The sequence below is a fragment of the Prionailurus bengalensis genome, chromosome F2 (assembly GCF_016509475.1).
Source record: "Prionailurus bengalensis isolate Pbe53 chromosome F2, Fcat_Pben_1.1_paternal_pri, whole genome shotgun sequence".
Lineage (NCBI taxonomy): Eukaryota > Metazoa > Chordata > Mammalia > Carnivora > Felidae > Prionailurus > Prionailurus bengalensis.
In genome coordinates, this window is record NC_057353.1 from 46,217,787 (window position 1) to 46,230,414 (window position 12,628).

General features: G+C 38.2%; 1 protein-coding gene across 4 annotated transcripts in view; it reads right to left on the bottom strand.

The window, feature by feature from the left end:
* The window catches only part of RGS22 (regulator of G protein signaling 22), a 136,136-nt gene that overhangs the window by 101,131 nt on the left and 22,377 nt on the right, over positions 1–12,628 (bottom strand). For all 4 annotated transcript variants that reach the window (XM_043601466.1, XM_043601467.1, XM_043601468.1 and 1 more), the window contains exon 4: positions 2,952–3,173. In XM_043601466.1, coding sequence (XP_043457401.1) covers positions 2,952–3,173 — 222 coding nt within the window. The remainder of the gene's footprint in view (positions 1–2,951; positions 3,174–12,628) is intronic.

A 12,628-nucleotide genomic window follows, 5' to 3' on the forward strand; every position in this document is an offset into this window, starting at 1 on the left:
GAATTCTCTCTTTATCTTTGTATTTTGCCAGTTTTACTATATGTCATGCAGAAGATTGATTCAAGTTACATCTGAAGGGACTGCTCTGTGCCTCCTGGATTTCAATGTCTGTTTCCTTTCCCAGATTGGGGAAGTTCTCAGCTACGATTTGTTCAAGTACAACTTCCACCCCTTTCTCTCTCTTCTTCTTCTTCCGGAACTCCTATGATACAGATATTATTCCATTTCATTTAATCACTTAGGTCTCTAATTCTCCCCTCATGGTCCAGAATTTTATCTTTTTTCTTGGCTTCATCTTTTTCCATAATTTTATCTTTTTTCACTTATTCTCCCCTCTGCCTTTTCAGTCCTGCTGTCACTGCCTCTAGTTTATTTTACACCTCACTTACAACATTTTTTTAATTCATCATGACTATTTTTTAGTTCCTTGATCTCTGTAACAATAGATTCTCTGCTGTTTTCTATGCTTTTTTCAAGCCCAGCAATTAATCTTCTATTATTCTAAATTCTTGTTCAGTTACACAGTTTATATCTGTTTTGATCAATTCTTTAGCTGTCATTTCTTCCTGGAATTTGTTTTTAGGAGAATTCTTCCATTTTGTCATTTTGGCTAGTTTTTTGTCCCTCACGTGTTTTAAAAGCTTGTTATGTGTTCTGCACCTGTGAGCACTACTATATTAAAGAGAAGTCATACTCTGTCTAGGGCCTGGCCCTTCAGGAGGTGTTTTTTGAGTGTGTTACTTGCTCTCTGTTGTTGTGACTCTGGTTGTTTTATCTCCCTATTCATAGTGATGTTTTGGACCCTCCACCAGGTGTGCTTTGATTTGTTCACTGAGGTAGCCCTGAATACCTGCATAACAGTCCTTTCTGATAACTTGGGAGCCACCTGACTAAATGCTTTCTTGACATCTTCTGAAGTTAAATATCCATAATAGTGTCTGTCAAAAGCTGTAAAGATGTGTCTTATTTGATTGCAGAATTTTTTGTGCAACAAAAGTTTTTTCTTTTTTCTTACAACACTTTTTTTTTCTTTTTTCTTACAACACTTGAAAACTCCTCAAGTAATAGGCATTGTCACACTTTCTCACGGCTTTCCTTCAACCACTCCAGCCTGGCCTCTGCCATCACCTGGTACCAAAACTGCTCTTGCAGGTCGCCAACTCCAATGGACCAGAAGTCTAAAATAATTTTGAATTGCAAGGAAGATATATTCTTTTTCTTTTCTTATGATCTAGTGGAAATGGTTACAGAGTTTACTATTGATTTGGGGTAGCCTTTAATAGTTTAAGTAATTTATTTTTTAATGAGTTTTTATTAGGAATGAGTTTGCATGAAATACAACAGATTTATGTATATTAATTTTGTACCCTGTAACTTTACTGAATTCATTTATCAGTTCTAGTAGTTTTTTGGTGAATTCTTTAAGATTTTCTCAAAAATAAATAAAAACGTTGAAAAAAAAATTAAAAAAAAAAAAAATGGGGCGCCTGGGTGGCGCAGTCGGTTAAGCGTCCGACTTCAGCCAGGCCACGATCTCGCGGTCTGTGAGTTCGAGCCCCGCATCGGGCTCTGAGCTGATGGCTCGGAGCCTGGAGCCTGTTTCAGATTCTGTGTCTCCCTCTCTCTCTGCCCCTCCCCTGTTCATGCTCTGTCTCTCTCTGTCCCAAAAATAAATAAAAACGTTGAAAAAAAAAATTTTTAAGATTTTCTATATATAGTATCAAGTCATCTGTAGATAGTGAAATATGTTACTTCTTCCTTACCAATCTAGATGCCCTTTATTTCTTTGTCTTGTCTGATTGCTGTGGCTAGGACTTCTGGTACTATGTTGAATAAAAGTGGTGAGAGTGGACATCCTTGTCCCGTTCCTGATTTTAGAGGAAAAGCTCTCACTTGTTCCCCATGGAGGATGATGTTAGCTGTGGGTTTTTCACATATGGCTTTTCTTATGCTTAGGTATGTTCCCTCTAAACCTAGATTGTTGAGACTTTTTATCATGAATGAATATTGTAATAATTGATATGGTGCTTTATAGATCAGAATAGATTTCCTTGTTTAAACTTCAAAACAATGTTATGACATAGCTTTTTTAGTATTTATAAAAGTATTTTAAATGCTATTAGTATTACTATTAATGCATTTAATTTGATGAAAGTAAACAAAGATGAAATATATTGGAATTCAGTAAAAGAAGCATTGAACAAGTGTCAGGCTGGAAAAGAGCTATGTTTTAAGGGTTGAACATATTTTAGTCTAGTTCCATCAGACACTTCAAATCATGGAAAATGTTAAACATTCATTTTATTTTCAGCTGAACCATACAACAAACCTAAGTAGTAAGTGGTGATGGTATCATCTGACAGGTGATGAAAATAAGGCTCATCAAAATGATTTGTTCAAGAACACAGAACCAGTAAGTTAAAGAACCAATGTTAGAACCCAGGTTTTGGGGGGTTTTTTGTGTGTGTGTTTTGTTTTGTTTTTACCTCATGTTAAGGAGACAAAATCCAGAAACTGAGAGTAGAATTTAATGCCAGGGAGGTCAGAGTCACATAGCCTAACTTGAGGGTCAGAAATCATAATTCCCAACTGCTTGTTAGGATAGAACCCAAAGGAGATAAATTTACTGTGTACTCGCATTTTCTAGAGTGCATCTAGACTATAAGGGATATACATATTTCTACTTCCCCCAAATTAGCCTTATATCCTAAGTATTGAAAGCAAGTTATGTGAATCTCCTCATATTAAAAATCAAATATCAACAAAACTGCTAGATTAAATTGGCCATTTGATATGAAAAAGATGATACAACAACTAACAAATTCTATGTATAAGTACAATAAAATTTAATAAATATAGTTACATTTCAGAAAGGCAAGCCCAAGGAACCTCATGTTAATTTTACCTAATGCTTTAGTTACCTAGTATATTTATCAAGTATACTTTCTTACCATAATATTGTAGTTGACATTAATGGTCTCATTTTCATAGGGGGCATTCATTTGAACAGGTTTAATATCATTCTTTCCTTTCCTTACAACATCATAGATGGGATTTCGAGGTTGCTGGTTTTGTAGAATTTTTTTCAGTTGCTTTTCCAGAAGTTGTGGAGCATTGTTAACTACTTCAAAAACTCCATAATCCGCATTAAATCTAATTGCCTCTGAAAAGGTCTGTAAGATAGATTTGGGGAAATAAGGTCTTAAATTTGTATAAACCAGAAACTCACTGTCTCAAAGAAGACTTGACACTTACATATATGCATATATACATACATAAAGTTTTGTGTACTTAATCATTACCTCTTCTCTTTTAGGAGCTTAGAAATCCCTTGACTACAGATAAGGGAACCCACTGAATCCTTCCTTTCCAATGTACTTACGCCATGAAATAAGGATGTACTGTGGCAGAAATCCCCTTTGCAGTATCTCTGTGTTTCTTTGGAACTGGAAAGAAATACACACCTGGTCTCTATGAAGCAATGCTATTCTCTTAGGAGTGGGTGGGTTACTAGGGAAGAATGAGTAAAGGAAGAAGAAAAAACACTCGCGTTATCTCTTTCATCCCCAGGAGCCATGAAAGCTAAAGTACAATGCCTTGCCCAAAAGGATAAAATTAAGTACAATGTGTTCTTCATTTAAGACTATTTCAACACCGTTCCTCTCACTGTGGAAAAAAAGAGAGAAAGAGAAAGAGAGACTAACATTTCTGAGCTTTTCACAGTAATTACTAAATGTTGCCAAGTTTTATTTAAAGTCAGTCAGTTAATATACAACAATATTCAAACAGTGAGTTTGAATGCCAATTTGCATTAAGTAGCTCTGTAACTTTGAGTAAATAATTAAACATGTTTGGCATCTCCATCTCCATAACAAATAAATAGTGGATTGGCTGTGTCTTTTCCCATTTTGCCCTCCAAATCTGGAATCAAGTTTCCTTTTTCAGAATATTAACTTATTTTAGGATACCTTTAGTGAACTATTTACTCATGTAGATTAATTTATAAATGTCTATCCAGGTGGCAGAAGATATCTAGCCCTTCCCCTTGGATTAGTAAATGTCCTAGGGAGAACATCAATTCTTCCAAATTTTACTAAGAGATTGCTAGATATACCATAGTTAAAATTTAATAAATGGTAGGATGTCATAATATTGGAGTTAGAAATATATACATACATATGTAAAAATATCCATATATATGTACGTATATATACATATTTTTTAATTATTTTTTTACATTTATTCATTTTTGAGAGACAGAGCATATCAGGGAGGGGCAGAGACAGAGGGAGACACAGAATGTGAATCAGGCTCCAGGCTCTGAGCTGCCAGCACAGAGCCTGATGTGGGGCTCAAACCCACAAACCATGAAATCATGACGAGTCAAAGTCAGAAACTTTCCTGACTGAGCCACCCAGGCACCCCAATACATACATATTTTTTTTAGTGTCAGATAACGTCACATCTCTAAAGTCTGATCATCTCCCCTTCTAAGGAATTTAAAGTTCATGGACAATAGAATTCAATATGAAAGTCAGTCTACTGGCCAAAAGGCCTCAGGGCTAAGATTTCCCCTCAAAAATTACATGTATAGGGCAATGGACAAGTAATGACAAGTGCCAGTAAATTGTGTACAAGGTTTCTTCAATAAATATATTTAACTGCACGTGTCTTTCAAATATGAGATTCAAACAGGCATCACTTACCTGAATGTCAAATACGATCTCTGAATTATACTATCACTAGACTAAACAGATAAATGAGTCTGCTGATATCAAAGACAAGATTCATTTGGTAGGAGAAAGCAACTGAATTAAGCTTGGTAGAGAATGGACATAAAATATTAGCTGGGGTTGGGGAAACAGTACAGTATACTGCAAAAGACCATCTGGAAAAGATTTCTTCTAGTTCTGAGTATCCATGGAACAAGAGAGCAAGTTCGGCCTTTATTTGTTTTCCTTTCTTTTTTCTGCCTCCTACCCTCACACCTGGTGGACAGAGGGACACAAAGCTGTGATAATCCAAAGCCAAGAATGCCAGTTAGTTAGTTCTATGAACAAATAAGACATTTCCTGCTACTCAAGTTAGAAAAATAATGACCCAGTAAAAAAAAATTTAGAGGGACTATGACATTCTGAGACCCTCAGTAGCCAATGTTACTCAGTAGAAAGGAGTTAAGTTACAGTTGATATAAATAATGGAAGAGACAAGAACTACCGTTAACTGGCCATCTACCACGTGCAAGCATGTGACAGACACTTCAAATGCACTATCTTTCCACATTCCTGAGATCATTCTTTATTGAAAGTGGACACTCAAGATAGTTATGTGATGGACTATGGATTCAGAGCAATGAAGTGCTAAATCGGGGCTATCGAAAAAGTCTATCTGGTCCCAAAGACAGCACATTTCCCCTTCTTTATGATTTTATTGCCTCACATACTGATAAAACTAGCATGTACTAACCACCTTCTCTAGGCCAGGCCCTGTGCTAAGCAATAACCCTATAAACATAGTGGATCTGGGATTCAAACCAAGGTGTTTTATCAGTAAAGACACACAAGCATGAAGCAGCATGGTACATGTGAGTAATTTTCAGCAGTTCCATGCAGTTAGAATATAACTAGAATATAGTTGAAATTGTTTAAGGAACAGAGGAAACAGAGGAACAGAGGAAAGACTTGAGGTAGATGAGGTAGATAGGACCAAATCATGGAAGGCTTTGCATGCCATTTTAAGAAGGATAAGCTTATCTTGATCCTTGAAATAGGATGGGATGGGAAAATCCTAAATTGGGAAGTAACTATGATTTGTGTTTTAGGAAGATTCTCCTGGTAGCAGTCTGGAGTTTTGTTTGCTGGCTCTTGAGTTGGTGAGGTAGAATGCTCACATCCCACAAGCAGAGCCATCCCCAGGCTCTCAGGAGACTGGCAGTTACCTCAGAGCTACCGTCATCAGAGCCAGGGTCAGGGTGGCAATAACTCCCTTGCATGGGTTAGTGTCCCCAGCACACACAGGGGCTAGGGCAGGGTGTAAGGCAGGTAGTCAGCAATTACTTTCATTTTCAACTCACAAAGCAAAACTATGGCTGAAACAAGTGATCTCTTCATGGATTTCCAGCACATCCCCTAGTAAGTGCACTGCAAAACTCTGGGTTCATGACTACAGACTGCTTTAAACACTGAGCTGACACATAATTTCAGCAGGCGTCAATAGATGCTGTGGATTAGCTCGCTCAGGATCTGTTCCAACCCCCTGAAATGCAGAATCTGGACAACTAAAAACTGTATCACCCAGACTCCCGTGTGGTTCAAGTTACACGTGTGACTCAGTTCTGCTACTCATATGCACGAAATACTTGAATTCTGAAGCAAGTGGAGTAGAGGGAAGAGGCAGAGTCTATCCATCCTGAGGAAGGAAAGCTGAACGACATAAGTACATGAAAGTGAGGAGAGAAACTGGACAAAAAGAAGTACTTTACAAAAAAAAAAAAGAAAGAAAGAAAAGAAAACAGAAGCTAAGCTGTAATTGTGTCCATGATTAAATGACATGAAATTTAGCTACATAAGATGTTAAAATATTTAGAATTTTTAAATTTAAGAATTTATCTCAGTGGGGGAGGCACCTGGGTGGCTCAGTCAGTTGAGTGTCTGACTTCGGCTCAGGTCATGATCTCACAGTTCGTAAGTTTGAGCCCTACATCGGGCTCTCTGCTGTCAGCACAGAGCTGGCTTCAGATGCCTTGTCCCCCTCTCTCTGCTCCTCCCTACTCCCTCAAATCAATCAATCAATCAATAAAAATTTTTAAAAAAGAATTTATCTCAGTGGAATTAAAATGTGATAGAGTCTATGCCAAGAGGATATAAGTGCTTTCTTATTTTAAAAGCCATGATTTCCAATGGATCTCTGGAGATCCTTAATAGCACTGTGGTTCTAAGATTATAAAAGGGGCAAATAACTGATTCAAAGCTTCCCCCAGTTCACTTATTTCAGCAACGACCAAACTTTTGAATGCCCAAGGGCCAATTATTATCCCGAGCAAAGAGGATACAAACTGAATAAAACACTTGCCTTTGCAGGAACAATACATGGTCATTCATTTTTTTTTATGATGAAGAGTCAACAAAATGCTGAAATAATTTAAATTAGTGTAACATGCAAATGCTAAAGGGGAAATCTGTCCACAGAGAGACCATGGTAGTTAATACTAGAGTTTTGTTTTGTTTTTTTATCTAGTTATTGTACTTTAAAAGTGATTTGGCTAACCTAGAAATCTATCCAGAAAAGGATAAGCAGAATGATTAAATGAAAGAAATGTTGGGTAAAATCACTTTGCTTTTCTAGGATTTATCATAAAAGGGGTTTTAATTAAACAATCCCAAGGTGCCTTCCTTCTTTGATACTCCATTGATCCACAATTGTCTCTCACAAAAAAGAAAGTCTGTATCTTCTTCTTTCTAATAAGATCATCCAATTCCACTGTTCCTTTGTTATTTTACTCATTTATTCAATAAGTTTCATTGAACACTTATTAAATAAGCTATCATGATAGATGATGTATTGCCACATTGAGTGAGCCAGTCCAGAGTACTCTCCACAAAGCCCCAAATGAAATGGAGACACAGATATGGCTTCAGAGTATGCTGATCCAACAAAGAAGAAAGGATGTAAATACACAGAGACAGTAAAGACTCATCCTACAAGACAATGAACCCTACAGTTGGCATACAAGGTGAAGTCATATTTAGTCAAAATTATCCCTTGAAATCCTTGAGAACACCCATAAGGTATAAAGTCGTCCTACTTCTCAAGAAGCTGATCACAGTGTTTCCTCTGGAATTGAAATGGGTTACTGATTCTTCAGTTAGGAGCCAGATGAAATGGTGCGCTTGTGTTTAAAACTCATGTTATACACAGATATTCATGTTTAACACTAGAATCCCTTTCAGCATGATCAGTTCACTACTCTAGGAAAGGCGAGCAGGAAGAGACCATTGGGGGAACAGCAGATTCTCATCTTCTGGCTCCTACCCTTATCAAGATGCTCATGGATGCGTATGTGTGTGTTTATGGATTAGTAAAACAGACAAAACCATCCTCACTCTTTAAATCACCCTCACTCTCTCTGCAGAGCACGAGTAATTCATTTTGAGTAATAACACATGTATATTGATGAACTGAAAGCAGTTGGACATTGCTGAAGCTTACTAGTCAAGAGGGAATTAACAGGATATAAGCCTGGAGAGAAAGGCAGAGGATGGGTTCATCAAAGACTTTCTATTATGTGCATAACTCCCAACTCACTCTCTAGAGTCTGTGGTTCTCAGAGTGTGGTGCCTGGACCAGCAACATCAGAATCACCTTGGAACCTGCTAGAAATGCAATTATCAGGCCCCTCCCCATAATGAGAAACTCAGAGAGTGAGGCCTGGTATTCCGTGTTAACAAGCCCTCAGGTGATTCTGATGCATGTTCAGATTTACGCTGCTTTAGGGTGATGGGGAGCCAGTAAAGAGTTTTCAGCTGGGAAGAGACAGAATCCAGATCAAGACAAACTTTAACACCCACCTTCTGTCCGCTACTTCATGTAGACTTTCCCGTGTATTCACATAAGTGGAGGGGATGACCATCTAGGTTCTGTACGCAGAAGAAAGAACCCTGCTCTTTATTATGCAAAGTCCTGTTGTCTGCTTTAAAATACATATATATATAAATCTTGGGCACCTGGGCGGCTCAGTCGGTTGCGTGTCCGACATTGTTCAGGTCACGATCTCAGGGTTTGTGAGTTCAAGCCCCGCATCGGGGCTACTCGCTGCTGACACCTCAGAGACCACTTCAAATCCTCTGTCCACCCCCTCTCTCTACCCCTGCCCCCCTTGCATGCACTCTCTCTCTTTCTCAAAAATAAACAAACATTTTTAAGAAATCTCTCTCACACATCGAGTCCTTTGTTTTCACTATTTCTCAGCCTATCCACAAAACTCCCACAGTTGGTTTAGTATGTGACAATAAAAGACATGTGAGGTGGAGGAGAGAGAAACAAACGAGGTAGGAAGTCTCTCTCCAGAAAAAGCTGAGTAGGCTGATTTAAAGAACTCTCAACTTTTAATCATATGACAGGAAAAATCTTCAGTTTGAGCCTCAAACCCAATCCTCCGCAAGCTGCTGCAGACTGCTCTTTCCCTTGCTTAATTTTCTTATTTCAAGGGTATCGTTTTCCAAATGTTCTAAAACGAACTGACCTGAAGGCGGTGAAAGCTAACTTTGTAGTACCAGTCATCCATGTGCGAAAAATATTTCCACAGAAAAAGCAAGTGCACGAAAATATTTTTACCACAATAAATTGCTGGCTCCACATTTCTTTGAGAAGAGGAGGGGGGAAAAAAGCCTGTGAATAATTAGTGATGTGCTTAAACTGCCAGCGGAGCACCACTAAAACTTACTGGGTGCCAAATTATTTAGCTGAACAGTATTTAAATTAAAAACTAATGACTAGGTTAATTTAATACATGTTCATCTCTGCTCCAACTCTGTCTCTCCTAATTGAGTTCCAAAGCTGTATTTTAAACATGCATCCTAGTCAGCGAATGAAAAACATGTGACTACTTGACTATAACGAGTCAGTTACCAATAACTTCTTTTAATCTAAGTTTTACTGTCATTTTAGATGTTTCACCATAAACTATTTGCTGGACATATTCACCAATGGGATGGAAGGAATCATGTGCCACATAAAATACATAGAAATATCCCTAGTTAATAAAATGAATTAACATTTGGTAATGTGAGTGCTTTATGTGTGAGCTACAAGGCTTATCAAAACACCCAGAGGTATAAACGCTGAACTAGGCAGTACTACCTACACTCTATCAACACCTTCAAAAATCAATCTCAAGAAGTTAAAAGTATTTAACTTTTGGCAGCAGAAGACCCAAGCCCTGCATCCCCCCTTATGCCTCTCATTCCCCAAATCCGTACTCTCTTTCTCTTTCTCCTTACCCAACAATCTATCCAACATATAAATCCTTCATAAAGCTGCAAGAAATTATAATAGTTTACAGATTAAAGAAAAAAGTGTGGAGAATCAGTCCCCAAAAAAGAAGTTATGGTAAAATTCCAAAGGCAAATAGCTAAGCCTGGTCTGGCAAACACATGACATACCTATCCTTGCAAGGAGGGTATGGAACAGGCCACCCCTTCGGCTTCTGCAGACCATAAATGTCACAAACATTCTAAACCACCCACAGAGGACCAACCTAAATCTGTATGTGGGCTCATCTACCCAATCCCACAACAGTCACTGAGCATAAAACACACAAAACAAAACCAAAAGGGGAAAAAAAATGTTTTCACACTATAGCACAGAAGAAAACTTAATAAGCAAACACTTGTCCATAAAGAGTTGACAGAAAAAAAAAAAAAAAGACAACCTCCCAGACACCAAATGAAAACAATATCTGAATATGAACCTGGCAACAGAACAAACGGAATGAAGTTATGAAAGCTAGGATTTGGAAAGTGCCATAATCATTTATAATAGCAGCAACTGTCCTGGATTCCCCTCATCAAAATAACATGGAGGCAGGCTACCAGCCATCAATTTCTGGATCTTACAATGTGTCCCATGGGTGTTATGGGGTAATGGAAAGAAGGAGGGTAGGAGCCAGAAAGCCTGATTCCTGGGCCCATTTCTGCCACAATCCAATCTGGGACCTTGGGCATGTCACTACAGATGTGGAAGAAGACTGAGAAGTCTCAGAAATCTAGGACGTAAGGGAGGGACTTTTGGATTGAGAATATTATAATACATATCTACACTGTCTATCTCAGGCTTAGATTGTTGTGGTTTTTTGGTGGAAGAGGAAATGGTAGAGGAGGTGAGGCAAAAGAAGATTAGAACGTTTATTTGTTTATTTAAAAATTATCTTACATGGAAGATGTATAAATAAAAAAAAAAAAAAACAGAATCATCCTCAAGAAGCTTTTGGAGATACAGAAGAAAGGGACCTATCCTTGGCCCCAGGAAATTTATAATGTAGCTCCTGAGATAAAAATAAACAGAGAAGATTAATCAAATTTTCTTTAGCTGGGAAAGTCTAATCTCCCACCTACCATATATACCACCATAAAATATTCCCCAAAATGATTTCCTAACCTGTAACCAAATATCTCCAATCACAGGAAGTTTCCTCCTGTGAATAATGTCATCCCTATTGTTCTGTTCTACTGTTAGAAAACAAACTTTAAATGTCTTTCTTCTGGTGATTGAAAATCAACTTCCTCATAAATGCTGGCCTTGGTTGTGCCCGCCAGCTTCACAGAACAAGTTAACCCCTCTTCCTCAATAAGATCTTGAAATACTTGGAAAAAAGCTGGTCCACTCGAACCCTTCTACCCATTCCCCAGCCAGGTTCAACACCCACACTTCTTTCAACCCTTCCTCATCTGACATGGTTTCCAGAGTGTTCATTGGCTGAATCTCCCCAAGTCTGGTTTGGCAGAGCAACTGCTAACCTGTGGCACCAAGAATGGAACACAATATTCCAAATGTAGTCTGACAAGTCAATACGACTTTAAAAAAAGACAAAGCAAAACATTTATTGAGTGCCTTCTATGCTCCAGACTAATATTTTTCTTGATTGTAACTATACCTCTGTTAATGTCCCCTAAAAATACATCAGCTTTGTTTCAGACCATTTCAGATTACCACAATAAAAATAAGACCAGATTCTGTTCCTCCACTGCCAGTTCTATAGTTCTTACAGCATAGTAGGACAAGTTTTTGAGTCGTGTGGACCTGGGTGGACCTTGTCACTTAACTAGCTGAGTGACCTTAAGCTGGAAAAACACTAGTTCACTTGCAACGTCTCATCCTGATAAAAATAATTTGGAAAGTCAAAGCCAATGACATATTTGTGTGGCACAGAAGTTTATTCTCCAGACTGACAATGACCTACTAATCTAATTAAGGAGTGACTGCCCCTCATGTTTCAGGATCAGAAAATGAGTTGGTCTAGTTAGTGAAGGAAAAAGAAAGAGAAGCACTAATTCTGTGCCAAGCACTTAACATACATTACCTTGTTTCATTACAACCTTATAGGATACTTACACTGTTTTCACAGAGAAAGATATCAAGGTATTAAGTAACAAAAGAATGTTTCTAAGATCACAGGGGTAATATCTGCCTCACTTCTATTCTAATCATTACACTGGGGCATGGACACAGGAAGAATATGTGTGGTCAAGGTGGGTGGGGGTGGCTCAGGGGAGGCAGGAAAGATTGTGCAGGATGACACAAGCAGAATGAAGCGGGAGGTAAAACTAGGAAGGTTAGATTCAGGCCACATTGCAAAAGGTCTTGAACTCCATACTAAGGAATGTGGACTTAAATCTGTAGGCTATTAAGTGTCAACCCCTACTGGCTACAGTTAGAGAACGTGTTCAAATATTTGAAAACTAACTTCACAGGTAATGATATGAGCTTTGGAGAGACAAAGCCATATAAGTGGAGCATGTGTTGGGTGTATTATTTTAGATAGGCGTGGGAGGGAAGGTTTCCTGAGTAGAGGTGACTTAAATCAGGGAGAAGGTGAAACAAGTATCTCAGGAAAGAGCACTCCAGCCTAAAG